This window comes from Coregonus clupeaformis, unplaced genomic scaffold, assembly GCF_020615455.1.
Source record: "Coregonus clupeaformis isolate EN_2021a unplaced genomic scaffold, ASM2061545v1 scaf0222, whole genome shotgun sequence".
Taxonomy (NCBI): domain Eukaryota; kingdom Metazoa; phylum Chordata; class Actinopteri; order Salmoniformes; family Salmonidae; genus Coregonus; species Coregonus clupeaformis.
In genome coordinates, this window is record NW_025533677.1 from 468,663 (window position 1) to 491,722 (window position 23,060).

Here is a 23,060-nt window from a genome sequence, read left to right on the forward strand (position 1 = left end):
ATTTCCCATTGCCAACCGTTACCAATGGAATCTATCTTAATGCTCCAAATTTCCCCATTGTCAACCGTTACCAATGGAATCTATCTTAATGCTCCAAATTTCCCCATTGTCAACCGTTACCAATGGAATCTATCTTAATGCTCTAAATTTCCCCATTGTCAACCGTTACCAATGGAATCTATCTTAATGCTCTAAATTTCCCCATTGTCAACCGTTACCAATGGAATCTATCTTAATGCTCAAAATTTCCCCATTGTCAACCGTTACCAATGGAATAACATTTTAGCAGACTCCAGTCAACAGCAACAACGCCACCCGAGGCAAGGTCGTATGGTACATCTCTCCAGTGTACACAAGTCGTATCCAATCTAACAAACTCCGAAGCGGTAAGAAACACTCACCCTTTTTGGCCATGCTTCAAAGCGAGTTAGCCTGGCGGTTGACTGAAACAAGGAAGAGACGCAAACCCAGCCCCACGTTGGGCGCCATTATGTCGTATCGGGTGAATGGTGGCCATTATTGCTGTCAACAAAGAGTCCGTCTATGCTGCATCGTGTTAGAGGCTTTTATTAAAATCACGAGGTTACAGCATAAATGACAGGTGACATGACACCCGGGGAGCGACGCCTCCGAATGGCTGCTCGTTCTGCCCCTCCGTCGTTGTTCCCCCCTTATATATAACCTTCCAAGATGTGAGTGGCTCCCTCTACTGTCCAATCCCCGTGTCTACAACACATTTCCTGTCTGTCATATGTGACGTCACACCCAAAACATTCCCTCTTGATACTAACACAAACAACATTCCATTTCTTCATGAAAAACATTTAACAAAGGCATAATCTTCAGATAAGATATGTATTTTTTTGTTTTCACCACTGTTGTTTTTGAAGTTGTGTGCTGCCTCAGTGTACGTCTAATCACCATCCTCTCCTTCTCTCTCTCCATAGCAGTCCAATGCCCAATTCTCCATCTCTTTCAATGTGATGAAGTACTATCTGTAGACACCAAACAGCCAAACACACATGTGAAGTTATATGCTGCTGGATACTATTCTGTAGGTGTAATCACCATCTCTATCTCTCTCTCTCTGCATGCTGGGAGTGTTTGGTGCTGCTGGGAATTGTTTGAGTGAGTGTTAAGTGCGAGTGTTGTGTAGAGTTAGATATCCTGGGTTTTCCTTTTCTTGGTGATATCCTTTTTTCTTCTATGCATGATTAAGGTTATTATTTCTATTTTGTTGTTGTGGTAGAATTAAGTATATTGTTTTTCGTGTCGAAATTACCCTGATTTTGGTGGGGATGGCGGCCCGAATGGGGACGCAGTCCCTGTCACTTCGGCACGGCTTTAGGTGTGTTACTGAAGCAACTGTCACGGTGGAGGAGGTTCTGGTCGCGGTAGGAGAGAAGGTAGGATATGAGAATGTTGCTTATGCGTCACGGATGAATAAAGCGGTGGTGGTATTTCTTAAAGAAGAGCGCCTTGTTGATCGTATGGTTGAGCATGGCGTACTTCTTAAAGGAATGTTTATTCAAGTTACGCCGCTTTTTTCTCCGTCAACAAGGGTAACGATTTCAAATGTACCGCCGTTTATTCTAAATGAGCTATTGGAGCGCGAGTTATTGCGCTTTGGGAAGTTTGCAAGTTCAATTAAGGTTGTCGCATTGGGTTGCAAACACCCGGCGTTGAAACAGGTTATGTCGTTTCGGCGACAGGTGTTTATGTTTTTGGACTCACCGGAGCAGACTTTGGAGTTATCGTTTAAAGTCAAGTATGACAATAGACTGTATATGGCTTATGCTAGTACTGGTAGTCAACGGTGTTTTGAGTGTGGGGATGTTGGTCATAAGCGACATGCTTGCCCGAAAAGGGAGAAGGCAGAGGGAGGGGCGCAGGTGGTCCTCGTAACGCCTGGGCCCACTGATGTAGGAAGAGGTGGGCTGACAGTGGTAGAGCAGCCACACGCATCTGTTGCTGAGGAACAAGTTGTCCGTGTTGAGGGCACAGAGGTGCAACTTGTACCAGAGGGAAATGTTATACAGCAGAAAAATATTGTTGTAGAAGGTAAGGATGGATCTGAAGGGCCATTTCCTCAGACTGGTGAGTAGGTGCCCAGTACGAGTGCTGTGGTACAGGAGGGGGTACATGTGGAGCTAATCTCCCAGGTAGTGGAGGAGATGCCCACTACAAGTAATGGGTTACAGGAGAGGGTTCATGTGGAGCTAATCTCCCAGGTAGTGGAGGAGATGCCCACTATGAGTGCTGGGGTACAGGGGGGTCATGTGGAGCTAGGTTCCCAGGTAGTGGAGGAGATGCCCACTATGAGTAATGGGGTTCAGGTGGAGCTAGGTTCCCAGGTAGTGGAGGAGATGCCCACTACGAGTAATGGGGTTCAGGTGGGGCTAGTCTCCCAGGTAGTGGAGGAGATGCCTGGTACGAGTGATGGGGTGCAAGTGGGGAGTGTTGAAAGGGATGTGGTAGAGGGGAGTCAGTGGTCTGTGGCCTCAGTTGAGGAGGATCAGGAGAAGGATATGGATATCTCTCTTGATACGATATCAGCTGGTGAGGACTCAATTTACGATCTAGAGGAGGTAAATGGGTTTCTGGATCAGACTTTTGGGAAATCTGTCAAATTGGCAGATTATTTTGATGTTGATAAGTTTGTGAGGTCAGCTGTGATGTTACAGAAGACGGTGGGGTTAGACCAGTTGAGTGAGAAGAAGCGGTTTCGCTTGAGGAAATTTGTTACTGCTGTTGCAGCAGCAAAAGGTGGTGGGAAACGTGGTCAGGTTAAGAGAACATTTAAATAATGATGATGATTATGCCTCATAGGGTGTTCTATTCTCTTTGTCTGGTTTCTCTGTGGTATCTTCTGCTTTTCCTTTTTCTTTTCTATATGGAGGTACTAAGGGTAGGTTCTCTCAATATTAATGGAGGAAGGGACAGGAATAAGAGGGCTTGGGTATTAGAAGTAATAAAACAGAAAAGGCTTAATGTAGTTTTCCTACAGGAGACACATAGTGATGAGGAAAATGAGGTTGACTGGAGTATGTGGTGGGAGGGGCAGCATATACTCAGTCATGGTACTAATTTCATTGCTGGGGTGGCAATCTTGTTTTCTTCAGGCTTAGGGGTGACTGTGGTATCTACAACAGAGATTGTCAAGGGTCGGGTTTTATTGGTCAAGGTGGATGTTATGTTTTTTTTTTTGTTTTGTTTGAATGTTTATGCTCCTAATGAGGGTACAGAGCGTATTGCTGGTTTTGATAAAATAAAGGAAACCTTAAGACAGTGTGACCAAGAGGGGTGTATGGTTTTAGGGGGGGACTGGAACTGTACAGTGGATTTTACTGTTGATCGCACCGCTGAAGAACCTCACCTGCGGTCAGCAATTTGTCTGTCTGGTCTATTAACTGAGTTTGAGCTTTCTGATGTGTGGAGAGTAAGGAATGCAAAAGTTAGGCAGTACACATGGCTAAAAGTTAATGAAGGTCATGTCAGTGCAGCAAGGTTAGACAGGTTGTATGTATCTGAGCAATACTGTAGTAGGGTTGGAAGGTGTGACATTACTCCTGTGGGTTTCTCTGATCACCATATTGTCACTGTTGATATTCACTTGTCCTGTCCACGAAGGTCATCATCTTATTGGTATTTTAATGTTAAATTGTTACATGATGTCATGTTTTGTGAAAGGTTTTTGTTGTTTTGGGAAAAATGGAGGGTTACAAAAGGGAATTTTGAGTCCTTGAGACAATGGTGGGAGGTTGGGAAGGCCCAAATACGATTATTTTGTCAACAGTATACTGCTCTGTCTCGAATTGAAGTTAAAGAGACTATCAGGGCCCTTGAACAGGACATTAAATCTATTGAATTGAAGTTGCTCACTCAGAATGACCCCGGACTAGTCATGAACTTACAGGACAAGAAACACGAACTGAGGTCGTTTCTGCATGAAAGAGTGAAGGGTGCCTTGATTAGGTCTTGTTTCGCTTCCCTCAAGGATATGGATGCTCCTAGTGCTTTAAAAAAAAACCTAGGACAGTCGACATTGCAACGTAAACAGATGGTCTGCCTTCGTCTCCCTGATGGGAAGGTGACCACGGATGACAGTGAAATGCGTCAACATGCCGTGGATTTCTATTCTGCCCTCTATAAGGCGGAGGATTGTGACTCTCTGTGTACTGAACAGTTGTTACACAGTCTTCCTCAATTGGGACCTGAGCAAAGAGTCGCATTGGACTCTGACATTACACTGCAAGAGCTGTCCACAGCAGTTATGCACCTCTCAACAGGCCAAGCCCCTGGCATTGATGGTTTACCATCTGAGTTTTATAAGCACTTTTGGGCGTCTATTGGGGAGGATTTTTATGAAGTGGTGTGTGAATCTTTTCATGAGGGCTCTCTTCCTGTATCTTGTCAACGTGCAGTACTTTCACTGTCATAAAAAATTGGAGACCTGTTGCTTTGCTGTGTGCAGAATATAAAATTGTTTCTAAGTGTCTCTTAAACAGGTTGAAAGAGTATCTGGGATTGTTGGTCCACAAGGACCAGTCCTACTGTGTACCTGATCACTCTATTGTTGACAACCTGTTTCTAATAAGAGATGTTTTAGACATTTGTAAACTGTCTGATGTAAATGTGGGTTTACTTTCTTTGGATCAGGAGAAGGCTTTTGATCGTGTGGACCACCAGCACTTGTTTAAAACAATGAAAGCCTTTGGGTTTGGGGATGTTTTTTTGTCTTGGATGAATTTACTGTATGCTGGGGCCTCGTGTATGGTGAAGGTGGGGGGTGGTTTGAGTTGGCCCATCCCTGTCCAAAGGGGCATCAGGCAGGGATGCCCAATTTCAGGGCAGTTATATAGTCTGGCGATTGAACCAATGCTTTGTTTTTTAAGAGCGAAGCTTACTGGTTTCTCTGTGCCAGGTGTAATGAAGGGTCCCACGATAGCACTGTCTGCGTATGCAGATGACGTGACAGTTTTTATTAGAGGGGGTGAGGATGGTGTATGAGGGGGCCTCCTCAGCTAGAGTCAATTGGGGAAAGAGTGAAGCGCTGTGGGCAGGCCAGCTTCAGATGGGGTCCGCTCCACGGTTACCAGGGGGGCTTCAGTGGGGCAGAGATGGGATGAAGACTTTGGGGTTTTTTCTAGGCTCCGATGTCTTTCAGAAAAAGAACTGGGAGGGTGTAGTGGAGAAAGTGTGTGCCAGACTGTCAAGATGGAAATGGGTGCTGCCCCAGCTGTCTTATAGGGGAAGGGTACTGGTAGCTAATAATCTTGCTGCCTCTACCCTGTAGCACAGACTAATGATTTTACAGCCACCAAAGGGTCTGATACAAGAGCTTCAGAGGACCCTTGTCAACTTCTTCTGGTCTGGACAACATTGGATTAAAGCTTCAGCCCTGTACTTGCCACTGCACGAGGGTGGGCAAGGCCTGGTGGACATTTCTTCCAGGATCATGGCTTTCCGGCTTCAAGCAGCACAGAGACTGTTGTACAGTGACGGTTCTAGCTGGGTTGACACAGCCTACACATTGATGAGGAGAGCGGGCTGTTTGGGCTTAGACAAGCACCCTTTCCTCTTAAAGCTGGAGGGGGGGTGAGTTGCCTGGCCTGACTCCATTTTATGAGTCTGTTATGCAGGCTTGGAGAGTTCTGGTCAAGTCCCGTAAGGCCTACACGCCACCAGGGATGTGGCTTTTTGAAGAGCCTCTTTTCCATAACACTGCCATCCAGTCCCGTGTTCTGGGTTCAGCTAGCCTACGTTCATGCCTGTTAGGCGTGGGGTGTACTAAGCTGGGTCATCTGATGCGGAACAGGAATAGGTCGTTGGAGGAGCTGGGAGAAAGAGCGGGGATCAGATCGTCTCGCCTACTGAGGAAGGTCGTCGCTGAGGTCTGTGACTCCTTGCCAGTACTTCATCTGCAGTATGTGACTGACACTTCCAATTCTGATCGGTGGAAGGAGGGTCTGGATTATGTGTTCCCTGCACTGATTGTTAGTGCTGTGGCGGGGGCATTCGAGGAGGACGTGGGGATGCTGCTTTCCTTTGATACCCCGGAGCTGGGGGAGTTCAAGGAGGTGGGAAAGAAGGCCATGTACAGAATATGTGTAAAGGTGTCCCACGCCTCTTCCCTGGAAGGGGTAAAATCAACGAGGTGGGCGGGTGTGCTTGGTCCAGGTGCCTCCCCAAAAGGCTGTTGGCGATCATTATACAAACTGCCTATTGATAAGAGGACAGCTGACCTCCAATGGAGGATAATACATGGAGCCATAGCCACCAACATGCATCTGGTACACCTGGATCCTACTGTTGGGGAGGAGTGTCCATTCTGTGCTGAGCCTGAAACTCTGGCACATCTGTTTTTACAGTGTCCCAGGTTGGTCGGGATGATTGACCTGATCACAAATTGGTTCTCAACGTTGGGAGAGGTTTTCTCTTCTCAACTGTATATATTTGGGCCAAAGTATAGGCTTAACCAAAAAGGTGTAGTTGTGTTGCTTAATTTTGTGTTAGGGGCAGCAAAATTAGCGATATGGAAGACCCGAAAGAACAGTATTCGGGGACAGGGGTCTGTGGATGTGGTGGGAATGTTGGCAGCGAGACTAAGGGTTGAGTTTGCCTATTATAAACTTGTCAACAATATTGATCTTTTTATGAGTATATGGGGTATTCAGAGGCTGTTGTGTTTTGTTACTGTGGAGGAGGAATTGGAGTTGTGTTTTTAATTGATGTGTAACTACGGTTTTGTATGAGTATTTATTGTGTGGTGGGCCCCCAGACCCAATAAAGATTATAAAAAATAAAATAAAAACTCTCTCTCTCTTTCTCTCAGCAGTCCTATGCCCCTCCCCCTACCACCATGGCCCCTCCCAGCCCTAACAACGGTCACCACGGAGGAGGAGGAGGAGAAGGAGAAGGAGGAGGAGGAGGAGGCTGTAGTATGGAGCAGCTCAGTCAAACTAATCTGTACATCAGAGGACTGCCCCCTGGGACCACTGACCAGGACCTCATCAAACTATGTCAACCGTGAGTGGAGATATCCCTCTTCTAGTGAACATACACACTGGATATAACACATCCTCACTCCTCCATCTCAAACTGTAAATACACAGCTATGATACTACGTAGCATGACACAGTGTGTTGGTGTTGGCTCCTCCATATCAAACTGTAAATACACCGCTATGACACTACGTAGCATGACACAGTGTGTTGGTGTGAACTAGCAGCTGGTTTAGTGTCTGTTTGTGTGGACCGCTGGCTCCATACACATCCTATTACATTACTACTGTTACTATTCTAGTTCCTGATGCTTTGGCTGCTTTCTTCTAGGTTGTATTTGGCCTCACTAGGGGAGGGAAATCTAGAAAAAAAGTGTTTTATATGCCTGGTTATTATAAGATACTGACTGGCTGGCTGGTTATTACATTTACATTACATTTACATTTTAGTCATTTAGCAGACGCTCTTATCCAGAGCGACTTACAGTTAGTGCATACATTATTTTATCGAACCCACAACCCTGGCGTTGCAAACGCCATGCTCTACCAACTGAGCTACATCCCCTGCCGGCCAAATCCCTCCCCTACCCTGGACGACGCTGGGCCAATTGTGCGCGCCGCCCCATGGGTCTCCCGGTCGCGGCCGGCTACGACAGAGCCTGGATTCGAACCAGGATCTCTAGTGGCACAGTTTAGCACTGCGATGCAGTGCCTTAGACCACTGCGCCACTCGGGAGTCTATTATAAGAGACTGGCTGGCTGGCTGGTTATTAGAAGAGACTGGCTGGCTGGCTGGTTATTAGAAGAGACTGGCTGGCTGGCTGGTTATTATAAGAGACTGGCTGGCTGGCTGGTTATTATAAGAGACTGACTGGCTGGCTGGCTGGTTATTATAAGAGACTGGCTGGCTGGCTGGTTATTATAAGAGACAGCTGGCTGGCTGGTTATTATAAGAGACTGGCTGGCTGGCTGGTTATTATAAGAGACTGGCTGGCTGGCTGGTTATTATAAGAGACTGGCTGGCTGGCTGGCTGGTTATTATAAGATACTGACTGGCTGGCTGGTTATTATAAGTGACTGGCTGGCAGGTTGGTTATTATAAGAGACTGGTTGGCTGGTTATTGTAAGATACTGGCTGGCTGAAAGGTTATTAAAGGACATTAGCTGGCTGATTATTATAAGACACTGGCTGAGTGGCTGGCTGGCTGGTTATTATAAGAGATTGGCTGGCTGGTTATTATAAGAGACTGGATGGCTGGCTGGTTATTATAAGAGATTGGCTGACTGGCTGGTTATAATAAGATACTGACTGGCTGGCTGGTTATTATAAGATACTGGCTGGCTGGCTGGTTACTATAAGAGACTGGCTGGCTGGCTGGTTATTATACGATACTGGATAGCTGGTTATTATAAGAGACTGGCTGGCTGGCTGGTTATTATACGATACTGGCTGGCTGGTTATTATAAGAGACTGACTGGCTGGCTGGTTATTATAAGTTACTGACTGGCTGGCTGGTTATTATAAGAGACTGGCTGGTTATTATAAGAGGCTGGCTGGCTGGCTGGTTATTATAAGAGACTGGCTGGCTGGCTGGTTATTATAAGAGACTGGCTTGCTGGATGGCTGGTTAATATAAGATACTGACTGGCTGGTTATTATAAGAGACTGGCTTGCTGGCTGGTTATTATAAGAGACTGGCTAGCTGGCTGGTTATTAAAAGAGACTGGCTAGCTGGCTGGTTATTATAAGGGACTGGCTGGCTGGCTGGTTATTATAAGAGACTGGCTTGCTGGCTGGTTATAATAAGAGACTGGCTGGCTGGTTATTATAAGACACTGGCTGACTCGCTGGTTAATGTACGATACTGGCTGGCTGGTTATTATAAGAGACTGGCTGGCTGGCTGGTTATTATAAGAGACTGGCTGGCTGGCTGGTTATTGTAAGAGACTGGCTGGCTGGTTATTATAAGAGACTGGTTGGCTGGCTGGCTGGTTATTATAAGAGACTGGCTGGCTGGCTGGTTATTATAAGAGACTGGCTGGCTGGCTGGTTATTATAAGAGACTGGCTGGCTGGCTGGTTATTATAAGAGACTGGCTGGCTGGCTGGTTATTATAGGAGACTGGCTTGCTGGCTGGTTATTATAAGAGACTCAATTGCTGGCTGGTTATTATAAGAGACTGGCTGGCTGGCTGGTTATTATAAGAGGCTGGCTGGCTGGCTGGTTATTATAAGAAACTAGCTGGCCGGCTGGTTATTATATGATACTGGCTGGCTGGCTGGTTATTATAAGACACTGGCTGGCTGGCTGGTTATTTTAAGACACTGGCTGGCTGGCTGGTTATTATAAGAGACTGGCTTGCTGGCTGGCTGGTTAATATAAGAGACTGGCTGGCTGGCTGGTTATTATAAGAGACTGGCTGGCTGGCTGGTTATTATAAGATACTGACTGGCTGGCTGGTTATTATAAGATACTGACTGGCTTGCTGGTTATTATAAGAGATTGGCTGAATGGCTGGTTATTATAAGATACTGGCTGGCTGGTTATTATACGATACTGGATAGCTGGTTATTATAAGAGACTGACTGGCTGGCTGGTTATTATAAGAAACTATCTGACTGGCTGGTTATTATAAGATACTGACTGGCTGGCTGGTTATTATAAGATACTGACTGGCTGTCTGGTTATTATATGAGACTGGCTTGCTGGCTGGTTATTATAAGAGACTGGCTGGCTGGCTGGTTATTATAAGACACTGGCTGACTGGCTGGTTATTGTAAGAGACTGGCTGGCTGGTTATTATAAGAGACTGGCTGGCTGGCTGGTTATTATAAGAAACTGGCTGGCTGGCTGGTTATTGTAAGAGACTGGCTGGCTGGCTGGTTATTATAAGAGACTGGCTGGCTGGCTGGTTATTATAAGAGACTGGCTGGCTGGCTGGCTGGTTATTATAAGAGGCTGGCTGGCTGGCTGGTTATTATAAGATACTGACTGGCTGGCTGGTTATTATAAGAGACTGGCTGGCTGGCTGGCTGGTTATTATAAGAGACTGGCTGGCTGGTTATTATAAGAGACTGGCAGTCTGGCGGGGTATTATACGATACTGGATGGCTGGTTATTATAAGAGACAGGCTGGCTGGCTGGTTATTATGAGAGACTGGCTGGCTGGCTGGTTATTATAAGAGACTGGCTGACTGGCTGGCTGGTTATTATAAGAGACTGGCTGGCTGGCTGGCTGGTTATTTTACTATACTGGCTGTCTGGTTATTATAAGAGACTGGATGGCTGGCTGATTATTATAAGAGATTGGCTGGCTGGCTGGTTATTATAAGAGACTGGCTGGCTGGTTATTATAAGAGACATGCTGGCTGGCTGGTTATTATAAGAGACTGGCTGGCTGGCTGGTTATTGTAAGAGACTGGCTGGCTGGTTATTATAAGAGACTGGTTGGCTGGCTGGCTGGTTATTATAAGAGACTGGCTGGCTGGCTGGTTATTATAAGAGACTGGCTGGCTGGCTGGTTATTATAAGAGACTGGCTGGCTGGCTGGTTATTATAGGAGACTGGCTTGCTGGCTGGTTATTATAAGAGACTCAATTGCTGGCTGGTTATTATAAGAGACTGGCTGGCTGGCTGGTTATTATAAGAGGCTGGCTGGCTGGCTGGTTATTATAAGAGACTAGCTGGCTGGCTGGTTATTATAAGACACTGGCTGGCTGGCTGGTTATTATAAGACACTGGCTGGCTGGCTGGTTATTTTAAGACACTGGCTGGCTGGCTGGTTATTATAAGAGACTGGCTTGCTGGCTGGCTGGTTAATATAAGATACTGGCTGGCTGGCTGGTTATTATAAGAGACTGGCTTGCTGGCTGGTTATTATAAGAGACTGGCTTGCTGGCTGGTTATTATAAGAGACTGGCTTGCTGGCTGGTTATTATAAGAGACTGGCTGGCTGGCTGGTTATTATAAGAGACTGGCTGGCTGGCTGGTTATTATAAGATACTGACTGGCTGGCTGGTTATTATAAGATACTGACTGGCTGGCTGGTTATTATAAGATACTGGCTGGCTGGTTATTATACGATACTGGATAGCTGGTTATTATAAGAGACTGGCTGGCTGGCTGGCTGGTTATTACACGATACTGGCTGGCTGGTTATTATAAGAGACTGACTGGCTGGCTGGTTATTATAAGAAACTTTCTGACTGGCTGGTTATTATAAGATACTGACTGGCTGGCTGGTTATTATAAGATACTGACTGGCTGTCTGGTTATTATAAGAGACTGGCTTGCTGGCTGGTTATTATAAGAGACTGGCTGGCTGGCTGGTTATTATAAGACACTGGCTGACTGGCTGGTTATTGTAAGAGACTGGCTGGCTGGTTATTATAAGAGACTGGCTGGCTGGCTGGCTGGTTATTATAAGAGACTGGCTGGCTGGTATTTATAAGAGACTGGCAGTCTGGCGGGTTATTATACGATACTGGATGGCTGGTTATTATAAGAGACAGGCTGGCCGGCTGGTTATTATGAGAGACTGGCTGGCTGGCTGGTTATTATAAGAGACTGGCTGGCTGGTTATTATAAGAGACATGCTGGCTGGCTGGTTATTATAAGAGACTGGCTGGCTGGCTGGTTATTATAAGAGACTGGCTGGCTGGTTATTATAAGAGACTGGTTGACTGGCTGGCTGGTTATTATAAGAGACTGGTTGGCTGGCTGGTTATTATAAGAGACTGGCTGGCTGGCTGGCTGGTTATTATAAGAGACTGGCTGGCTGGTATTTATAAGAGACTGGCAGTCTGGCGGGGTTATTATACGATACTGGATGGCTGGTTATTATAAGAGACAGGCTGGCCGGCTGGTTATTATGAGAGACTGGCTGGCTGGCTGGTTATTATAAGAGACTGGCTGGCTGGTTATTATAAGAGACATGCTGGCTGGCTGGTTATTATAAGAGACTGGCTGGCTGGCTGGTTATTATAAGAGACTGGCTGGCTGGTTATTATAAGAGACTGGCAGTCTGGCGGGGTATTATACGATACTGGATGGCTGGTTATTATAAGAGACAGGCTGGCTGGCTGGTTATTATGAGAGACTGGCTGGCTGGCTGGTTATTATAAGAGACTGGCTGACTGGCTGGCTGGTTATTATAAGAGACTGGCTGGCTGGCTGGCTGGTTATTTTACTATACTGGCTGTCTGGTTATTATAAGAGACTGGATGGCTGGCTGATTATTATAAGAGATTGGCTGGCTGGCTGGTTATTATAAGAGACTGGCTGGCTGGTTATTATAAGAGACATGCTGGCTGGCTGGTTATTATAAGAGACTGGCTGGCTGGCTGGTTATTGTAAGAGACTGGCTGGCTGGTTATTATAAGAGACTGGTTGGCTGGCTGGCTGGTTATTATAAGAGACTGGCTGGCTGGCTGGTTATTATAAGAGACTGGCTGGCTGGCTGGTTATTATAAGAGACTGGCTGGCTGGCTGGTTATTATAGGAGACTGGCTTGCTGGCTGGTTATTATAAGAGACTCAATTGCTGGCTGGTTATTATAAGAGACTGGCTGGCTGGCTGGTTATTATAAGAGGCTGGCTGGCTGGCTGGTTATTATAAGAGACTAGCTGGCTGGCTGGTTATTATAAGACACTGGCTGGCTGGCTGGTTATTATAAGACACTGGCTGGCTGGCTGGTTATTTTAAGACACTGGCTGGCTGGCTGGTTATTATAAGAGACTGGCTTGCTGGCTGGCTGGTTAATATAAGATACTGGCTGGCTGGCTGGTTATTATAAGAGACTGGCTTGCTGGCTGGTTATTATAAGAGACTGGCTTGCTGGCTGGTTATTATAAGAGACTGGCTTGCTGGCTGGTTATTATAAGAGACTGGCTGGCTGGCTGGTTATTATAAGAGACTGGCTGGCTGGCTGGTTATTATAAGATACTGACTGGCTGGCTGGTTATTATAAGATACTGACTGGCTGGCTGGTTATTATAAGATACTGGCTGGCTGGTTATTATACGATACTGGATAGCTGGTTATTATAAGAGACTGGCTGGCTGGCTGGCTGGTTATTACACGATACTGGCTGGCTGGTTATTATAAGAGACTGACTGGCTGGCTGGTTATTATAAGAAACTTTCTGACTGGCTGGTTATTATAAGATACTGACTGGCTGGCTGGTTATTATAAGATACTGACTGGCTGTCTGGTTATTATAAGAGACTGGCTTGCTGGCTGGTTATTATAAGAGACTGGCTGGCTGGCTGGTTATTATAAGACACTGGCTGACTGGCTGGTTATTGTAAGAGACTGGCTGGCTGGTTATTATAAGAGACTGGCTGGCTGGCTGGCTGGTTATTATAAGAGACTGGCTGGCTGGTATTTATAAGAGACTGGCAGTCTGGCGGGTTATTATACGATACTGGATGGCTGGTTATTATAAGAGACAGGCTGGCCGGCTGGTTATTATGAGAGACTGGCTGGCTGGCTGGTTATTATAAGAGACTGGCTGGCTGGTTATTATAAGAGACATGCTGGCTGGCTGGTTATTATAAGAGACTGGCTGGCTGGCTGGTTATTATAAGAGACTGGCTGGCTGGTTATTATAAGAGACTGGTTGACTGGCTGGCTGGTTATTATAAGAGACTGGTTGGCTGGCTGGTTATTATAAGAGACTGGCTGGCTGGCTGGCTGGTTATTATAAGAGACTGGCTGGCTGGTATTTATAAGAGACTGGCAGTCTGGCGGGTTATTATACGATACTGGATGGCTGGTTATTATAAGAGACAGGCTGGCCGGCTGGTTATTATGAGAGACTGGCTGGCTGGCTGGTTATTATAAGAGACTGGCTGGCTGGTTATTATAAGAGACATGCTGGCTGGCTGGTTATTATAAGAGACTGGCTGGCTGGCTGGTTATTATAAGAGACTGGCTGGCTGGTTATTATAAGAGACTGGTTGACTGGCTGGCTGGTTATTATAAGAGACTGGTTGGCTGGCTGGCTGGTTATTATAAGAGACTGGCTGGCTGGCTGGTTATTATAAGAGACTGGCTGGCTGGCTGGTTATTATAAGAGACTGGCTGGCTGGCTGGTTATTATAGGAGACTGGCTGGCTGGCTGGTTATTATAAGAGACTGGCTGGCTGGCTGGTTATTATAAGAGGCTGGCTGGCTGGCTGGTTATTATAAGAGACTAGCTGGCTGGCTGGTTATTATAAGACACTGGCTGGCTGGCTGGTTATTATAAGACACTGGCTGGCTGGCTGGTTATTTTAAGACACTGGCTGGCTGGCTGGTTATTATAAGAGACTGGCTTGCTGGCTGGCTGGTTAATATAAGATACTGGCTGGCTGGCTGGTTATTATAAGAGACTGGCTTGCTGGCTGGTTATTATAAGAGACTGGCTTGCTGTCTGGTTATTATAAGAGACTGGCTGGCTGGCTGGTTATTATAAGAGACTGGCTGGCTGGCTGGTTATTATAAGATACTGACTGGCTGGCTGGTTATTATAAGATACTGACTGGCTGGCTGGTTATTATAAGAGATTGGCTGACTGGCTGGTTATTATAAGATACTGGCTGGCTGGTTATTATACGATACTGGATAGCTGGTTATTATAAGAGACTGGCTGGCTGGCTGGTTATTACACGATACTGGCTGGCTGGTTATTATAAGAGACTGACTGGCTGGCTGGTTATTATAAGAAACTGTCTGACTGGCTGGTTATTATAAGATACTGACTGGCTGGCTGGTTATTATAAGATACTGACTGGCTGTCTGGTTATTATAAGAGACTGGCTTGCTGGCTGGTTATTATAAGAGACTGGCTGGCTGGCTGGTTATTATAAGAGACTGGCTGACTGGCTGGTTATTGTAAGACACTGGCTGGCTGGTTATTATAAGAGACTGGCTGGCTGGCTGGGTATTATAAGAGACTGGCTGGCTGGCTGGTTATTATAAGAGACTGGCTGGCTGGCTGGCTGGTTATTATAAGAGGCTGGCTGGCTGGCCGGTTATTATAAGATACTGACTGGCTGGCTGGTTATTATAAGAGACTGGCTGGCTGGATGGTTATTATAAGAGACTGGCTGGCTGGTTATTATAAGAGACATGCTGGCTGGCTGGTTATTATAAGAGACTGAATGGCAGGCTGGTAATTATAAGAGACTGACTGGCTGGTTATTATGGGATACTGACTGGCTGGCTGGTTATTATAAGAGACTGGCTGGCTGGCTGGCAGGTTATTATAAGAGACTGGCTTGCTGTCTGGTTATTATAAGAGACTGGCTGGCTGGTTATTTTAAGACACTGGCTGGCTGGCTGGTTATTATAAGAGACTGGCTTGCTGGCTGGCTGGTTAATATAAGATACTGGCTGGCTGGCTGGTTATTATAAGAGACTGGCTTGCTGGCTGGTTATTATAAGAGACTGGCTTGCTGGCTGGTTATTATAAGAGACTGGCTGGCTGGCTGGTTATTATAAGAGACTGGCTGGCTGGCTGGTTATTATAAGATACTGACTGGCTGGCTGGTTATTATAAGATACTGACTGGCTGGCTGGTTATTATAAGAGATTGGCTGACTGGCTGGTTATTATAAGATACTGGCTGGCTGGTTATTATACGATACGGGATAGCTGGTTATTATAAGAGACTGGCTGGCTGGCTGGTTATTACACGATACTGGCTGGCTGGTTATTATAAGAGACTGACTGGCTGGCTGGTTATTATAAGAAACTGTCTGACTGGCTGGTTATTATAAGATACTGACTGGCTGGCTGGTTATTATAAGATACTGACTGGCTGTCTGGTTATTATAAGAGACTGGCTTGCTGGCTGGTTATTATAAGAGACTGGCTGGCTGGCTGGTTATTATAAGACACTGGCTGACTGGCTGGTTATTGTAAGACACTGGCTGGCTGGTTATTATAAGAGACTGGCTGGCTGGCTGGGTATTATAAGAGACTGGCTGGCTGGATGGTTATTATAAGAGACTGGCTGGCTGGTTATTATAAGAGACATGCTGGCTGGCTGGTTATTATAAGAGACTGAATGGCAGGCTGGTTATTATAAGAGACTGACTGGCTGGTTATTATGGGATACTGACTGGCTGGCTGGTTATTATAAGAGACTGGCTGGCTGGCTGGCTGGTTATTATAAGAGACTGGCTTGCTGTCTGGTTATTATAAGAGACTGGCTGGCTGGTTATTATACGATACTGGATGGCTGTCTGGTTATTATAAGAGACTGGCTGGCTGGCTGGCTGGTAATTATAAGAGACTAGCTGACTGGCTGGCTGGTTATTATAAGGTACTGGCTGGCTGGTTATTATAAGAGACTGACTTGCTGGTTATTTTAGGATACTGGCTGGCTGGCTGGTTATTACACGATACTGGATGGCTGGCTGGTTATTATAAGATACTGGCTGGCTGGTTATTATAAGACACTGGCCTGGCTGGCTGGCTGGTTATTGTAAGAGACTGGCTGGCTGCTTATTATAAGACACTGGCTGGCTGGCTGGTTATTATAAGGCACTGGCTGGCTGGCTGGTTATTTTAAGAGACTGGCTGGCTGACTGGTTATTATAAGAGACTGGCAGTCTGGCTGGTTATTATAAGAGACTGGCTGGCTGGCTGGTTATGATAAGAGACTGACTGGCTGGCTGGTTATTATAAGAGACTGGCTGGCTGGCTGGTTATTATAAGGGACTGGCTTACTGGCTGGCTGGTTAATATAAGATACTGACTGGCTGGCTGGCTGACTGGTTATTATAAGAGACTGGCAGTCTGGCTGGTTATTATACGATACTGGATGGCTGGTTATTATAAGAGACAGGCTGGCTGGCTGGTTATTTTAAGAGACTGGCTGGCTGGCTGGTTATTATAAGATACTGGCTGGCTGGTTATTATAAGAGACTGGCTGGCTGGCTTGTTATTTTAAGAGACTGGCTGGCTGGCTGGTTATTATAAGATACTGGCTGGCTGGTTATTATAAGATACTGGCTGGCTGGCTGTTTATTATAAGAGACTGACTGGCTGGCTGGTTATTATAAGAGACTGGCTACTGGCTGGTTATTATAAGGGACTGGCTGGCTGGCTGGCTGGTTAATATAAGATACTGACTGGCTGGCTGGCTGACTGGTTATTATAAGAGACTGTCATTCTGGCTGGTTATTATACGATACTGGATGGCTGGTTATTATAAGAGACAGGCTGGCTGGCTGGTTATTATAAGAGACTGGCTGGCTGGTTATTATAAGAGACTGGCTGGCTGGCTGGTTATTATAAGAGACTGGCTGGCTGGCTGGTTATTTTAAGAGACTGGCTGGCTGGCTGGTTATTATAAGATACTGGCTGGCTGGCTGTTTATTATAAGAGACTGACTGGCTACTGGCTGGTTATTATAAGAGACTGGCTACTGGCTGGTTATTATAAGGGACTGGCTGGCTGGCTGGCTGGTTAATATAAGATACTGACTGGCTGGCTGGCTGACTGGTTATTATAAGAGACTGGCTGGCTGGCTGGTTATTACAAGACTCTGACTGGCTGGCTGGTTATTATAAGATACTGGCTGTCTGGTTATTATAAGACTCTGGCTGGCTGGCTGGTTATTATAAGAGACTGGCTGGCTGGCTGGTTATTATTAGACACTGAATGGCTGGCTGGTTATTATAAGAGACTGGCTGGCTGGCTGGTTATTATAAGAGACTGGCTACTGGCTGGTTTTTATGAGGGGCTGGCTGGTTAATATAAGATACTGACTGGCTGGCTGGCTGGCTGGTTATTATAAGAGACTGGCAGTCTGGCTGGTTATTATACGATACTGGATGGCTGGTTATTATAAGAGACATGCTGGCTGGTTATTGTAAGAGACTGGCTGGCTGGTTATTATAAGAGACTGGCTGGCTGGCTGGTTATTATAAGACACGGGCTGACTGGCTGTCTGGTTATTATAAGAGACTGGCTGGCTGGCTGGTTATTATAAGACACTGGCTGGCTGGCTGGTTATTGTAAGAGACTGGCTGGCTGGTTATTATAAGAGACTGGCTGGCTGGCTGGTTATTATAAGAGACTGGCTGTCTGGTTATTATAAGACTCTGGCTGGCTGGCTGGTTATTATAAGAGACTGGCTGGCTGGCTGGTTATTGTAAGAGACTGAATGGCTGGCTGGTTATTATAAGAGACTGAAAGGCTGGCTGGTTATTATAATAGACTGGCTGGCTGGCTGGCTGGTTATTATAAGAGACTGGCTACTGGCTGGTTATTATAAGGGACTGGCTGGCTGGCTGGTTAATATAAGATACTGACTGGCTGGCTGGCTGACTGGTTATTATAAGAGACTGGCTGGCTGGCTGGTTATTATAAGACTCTGACTGGCTGGCTGGTTATTATAAGATACTGGCTGTCTGGTTATTATAAGACTATGGCTGGCTGGCTGGTTATTATAAGAGACTGGCTGGCTGGCTGGTTATTATTAGACACTGACTGGCTGGCTGGTTATTATAAGAGACTGGCTGGCTGGCTGGTTATTATAAGAGACTGGCTACTGGCTGGTTTTTATGAGGGGCTGGCTTGTTAATATAAGATACTGACTGGCTGGCTGGCTGGCTGGTTATTATAAGAGACTGGCAGTCTGGCTGGTTATTATACGATACTGGATGGCTGGTTATTATAAGAGACATGCTGGCTGGTTATTGTAAGAGACTGGCTGGCTGGTTATTATAAGAGACTGGCTGGCTGGCTGGTTATTATAAGACACGGGCTGACTGGCTGGCTGGTTATTATAAGAGACTGGCTGGCTGGCTGGTTATTATAAGACACTGGCTGGCTGGCTGGTTATTGTAAGAGACTGGCTGGCTGGTTATTATAAGAGACTGGCTGGCTGGCTGGTTATTATAAGAGACTGGCTGTCTGGATGGTTATTATAAGAGACTGGCTGGCTGGTTATTATAAGAGACATGCTGGCTGGCTGGTAATTATAAGAGACTAGCTGACTGGCTGGCTGGTTATTATAAGGTACTGGCTGGCTGGTTATTATAAGAGACTGACTTGCTGGTTATTTTAGGATACTGGCTGGCTGGCTGGTTATTACACGATACTGGATGGCTGGCTGGTTATTATAAGATACTGGCTGGCTGGTTATTATAAGACACTGGCCTGGCTGGCTGGCTGGTTATTGTAAGAGACTGGCTGGCTGCTTATTATAAGACACTGGCTGGCTGGCTGGTTATTATAAGGCACTGGCTGGCTGGCTGGTTATTTTAAGAGACTGGCTGGCTGACTGGTTATTATAAGAGACTGGCAGTCTGGCTGGTTATTATAAGAGACTGGCTGGCTGGCTGGTTATGATAAGAGACTGACTGGCTGGCTGGTTATTATAAGAGACTGGCTGGCTGGCTGGTTATTATAAGGGACTGGCTTACTGGCTGGCTGGTTAATATAAGATACTGACTGGCTGGCTGGCTGACTGGTTATTATAAGAGACTGGCAGTCTGGCTGGTTATTATACGATACTGGATGGCTGGTTATTATAAGAGACAGGCTGGCTGGCTGGTTATTTTAAGAGACTGGCTGGCTGGCTGGTTATTATAAGATACTGGCTGGCTGGTTATTATAAGAGACTGGCTGGCTGGCTTGTTATTTTAAGAGACTGGCTGGCTGGCTGGTTATTATAAGATACTGGCTGGCTGGTTATTATAAGATACTGGCTGGCTGGCTGTTTATTATAAGAGACTGACTGGCTGGCTGGTTATTATAAGAGACAGGCTACTGGCTGGTTATTATAAGGGACTGGCTGGCTGGCTGGCTGGTTAATATAAGATACTGACTGGCTGGCTGGCTGACTGGTTATTATAAGAGACTGTCATTCTGGCTGGTTATTATACGATACTGGATGGCTGGTTATTATAAGAGACAGGCTGGCTGGCTGGTTATTATAAGAGACTGGCTGGCTGGTTATTATAAGAGACTGGCTGGCTGGCTGGTTATTATAAGAGACTGGCTGGCTGGCTGGTTATTTTAAGAGACTGGCTGGCTGGCTGGTTATTATAAGATACTGGCTGGCTGGCTGTTTATTATAAGAGACTGACTGGCTACTGGCTGGTTATTATAAGAGACTGGCTACTGGCTGGTTATTATAAGGGACTGGCTGGCTGGCTGGCTGGTTAATATAAGATACTGACTGGCTGGCTGGCTGACTGGTTATTATAAGAGACTGGCTGGCTGGCTGGTTATTATAAGACTCTGACTGGCTGGCTGGTTATTATAAGATACTGGCTGTCTGGTTATTATAAGACTCTGGCTGGCTGGCTGGTTATTATAAGAGACTGGCTGGCTGGCTGGTTATTATTAGACACTGAATGGCTGGCTGGTTATTATAAGAGACTGGCTGGCTGGCTGGTTATTATAAGAGACTGGCTACTGGCTGGTTTTTATGAGGGGCTGGCTGGTTAATATAAGATACTGACTGGCTGGCTGGCTGGCTGGTTATTATAAGAGACTGGCAGTCTGGCTGGTTATTATACGATACTGGATGGCTGTTTATTATAAGAGACATGCTGGCTGATTATTGTAAGAGACTGGCTGGCTGGTTATTATAAGAGACTGGCTGGCTGGCTGGTTATTATAAGACACGGGCTGACTGGCTGGCTGGTTATTATAAGAGACTGGCTGGCTGGCTGGTTATTATAAGACACTGGCTGGCTGGCTGGTTATTGTAAGAGACTGGCTGGCTGGTTATTATAAGAGACTGGCTGGCTGGCTGGTTATTATAAGAGACTGGCTGTCTGGTTATTATAAGACTCTGGCTGGCTGGCTGGTTATTATAAGAGACTGGCTGGCTGGCTGGTTATTGTAAGAGACTGAATGGCTGGCTGGTTATTATAAGAGACTGAAAGGCTGGCTGGTTATTATAATAGACTGGCTGGCTGGCTGGCTGGTTATTATAAGAGACTGGCTACTGGCTGGTTATTATAAGGGACTGGCTGGCTGGCTGGTTAATATAAGATACTGACTGGCTGGCTGGCTGACTGGTTATTATAAGAGACTGGCTGGCTGGCTGGTTATTATAAGACTCTGACTGGCTGGCTGGTTATTATAAGATACTGGCTGTCTGGTTATTATAAGACTATGGCTGGCTGGCTGGTTATTATAAGAGACTGGCTGGCTGGCTGGTTATTATTAGACACTGACTGGCTGGCTGGTTATTATAAGAGACTGGCTGGCTGGCTGGTTATTATAAGAGACTGGCTACTGGCTGGTTTTTATGAGGGGGCTGGCTGGTTAATATAAGATACTGACTGGCTGGCTGGCTGGCTGGTTATTATAAGAGACTGGCAGTCTGGCTGGTTATTATACGATACTGGATGGCTGGTTATTATAAGAGACATGCTGGCTGGTTATTGTAAGAGACTGGCTGGCTGGTTATTATAAGAGACTGGCTGGCTGGCTGGTTATTATAAGACACGGGCTGACTGGCTGGCTGGTTATTATAAGAGACTGGCTGGCTGGCTGGTTATTATAAGACACTGGCTGGCTGGCTGGTTATTGTAAGAGACTGGCTGGCTGGTTATTATAAGAGACTGGCTGGCTGGCTGGTTATTATAAGAGACTGGCTGTCTGGTTATTATAAGACTCTGTCTGGCTGTCTGGTTATTATAAGAGACTGCTGGCTGGCTGGTTATTGTAAGAGACTGAATGGCTGGCTGGTTATTATAAGAGACTGAATGGCTGGCTGGTTATCATAATAGACTGGCTGGCTGGCTGGTTATGATAAGAGACTGGCTGACTGTTTATTATAAGACTCTGGCTGGCTGGCTCGTTATTATAAGATACTGGCTGGCTGGCTGGTTATTATTAGACACTGACTGGCTGGCTGGTTATTATAAGAGACTGGTTGGCTGGCTGGTTATTATAAGACTCTGGCTGGCTGGCTGGTTATTATAAGATACTGGCTGGCTGGCTGGTTATTATAAGATACTGGCTGGCTGGCTGTTTATTATAAGAGACTGGCTGGCTGGCTGGTTATTATAAGACACTGACTGGCTGGCTGGTTATTATAAGAAACTGGCTGGCTGGCTGGTTTTCATAAGATACTAACTGACTGGCTGGCTGGTTATTATAAGAGACTGGCTGGCTGGTTATTGTAAGAGACTGAATGGCTGGCTGGTTATTATAAGAGACTGGCAGGCTGGCTGGTTATTGTACGATACTGGCAGGCTGGCTGGTTATTGTACGATACTGGCTGGCTGGTTATTATAAGAGACTGGCTTGCTGGCTGGCTGGTTATTATTAGACACTGACTGGCTGGCTGGTTATTATAAGAGACTGGCTGGCTGGCTGGTTATCATAAGATACTGACTGACTGGCTGGCTGGCTGGTTATTATAAGAGACTGGCTGGCTGGCTGGTTATTATAAGAGACTGGCTGGCTGGCTGGTTATTATAAGATACTGGCTGGCTGGCTGGTTATTATAAGAGACTGGCTGGCTGGCTGGTTATTATAAGATACTGGCTGGCTGGCTGGTTATTATAAGACACTGGCTGGCTGGCTGGTTATTATAAGATACTGGCTGGCTGGCTGGTTATTATAAGATACTGGCTTGCTGGCTGGTTATTATAAGACACTGGCTGGCTGGTGATTGTAAGATACTTGCTGGCTAGTTATTATAAGAGACTGGCTGGCTGGCTGGTTATGATAAGAGACTGGCTGACTGGTTATTATAAGACTCTGGCTGGCTGGCTGGTTATTATAAGATACTGGTTGTCTGGTTATTATAAGACTCTGGCTGGCTGGCTGGTTATTATAAGAGACTGGCTGGCTGGCTGGTTATTATTAGACACTGACTGGCTGGCTGGTTATTATAAGAGACTGGCTGGCTGGCTGGTTATCATAAGATACTGACTGACTGGCTGGCTGGCTGGTTATTATAATAGACTGGCTGGCTGGTTATTGTAAGAGACTGAATGGCTGGCTGGTTATTATAAGAGACTGAATGGCTGGCTGGTTATTATAAAAGACTGGCTGGCTGGCTGGTTATTATAAGAGACTGGCAGGCTG

The 23,060-nt window shown here is 46.0% G+C and overlaps 1 protein-coding gene across 1 annotated transcript in view; it reads left to right on the plus strand.

Annotated features, from left to right (window-relative positions):
• The window catches only part of LOC121586740 (RNA-binding motif, single-stranded-interacting protein 3-like), a gene marked incomplete at its 3' end in the record, with an annotated part of 116,284 nt that overhangs the window by 66,932 nt on the left and 26,292 nt on the right, over positions 1–23,060 (plus strand). The window contains exon 2 of the mRNA XM_045214244.1: positions 6,836–7,029. Within this exon, the coding sequence (XP_045070179.1) occupies positions 6,836–7,029 (194 nt within the window). The remainder of the gene's footprint in view (positions 1–6,835; positions 7,030–23,060) is intronic.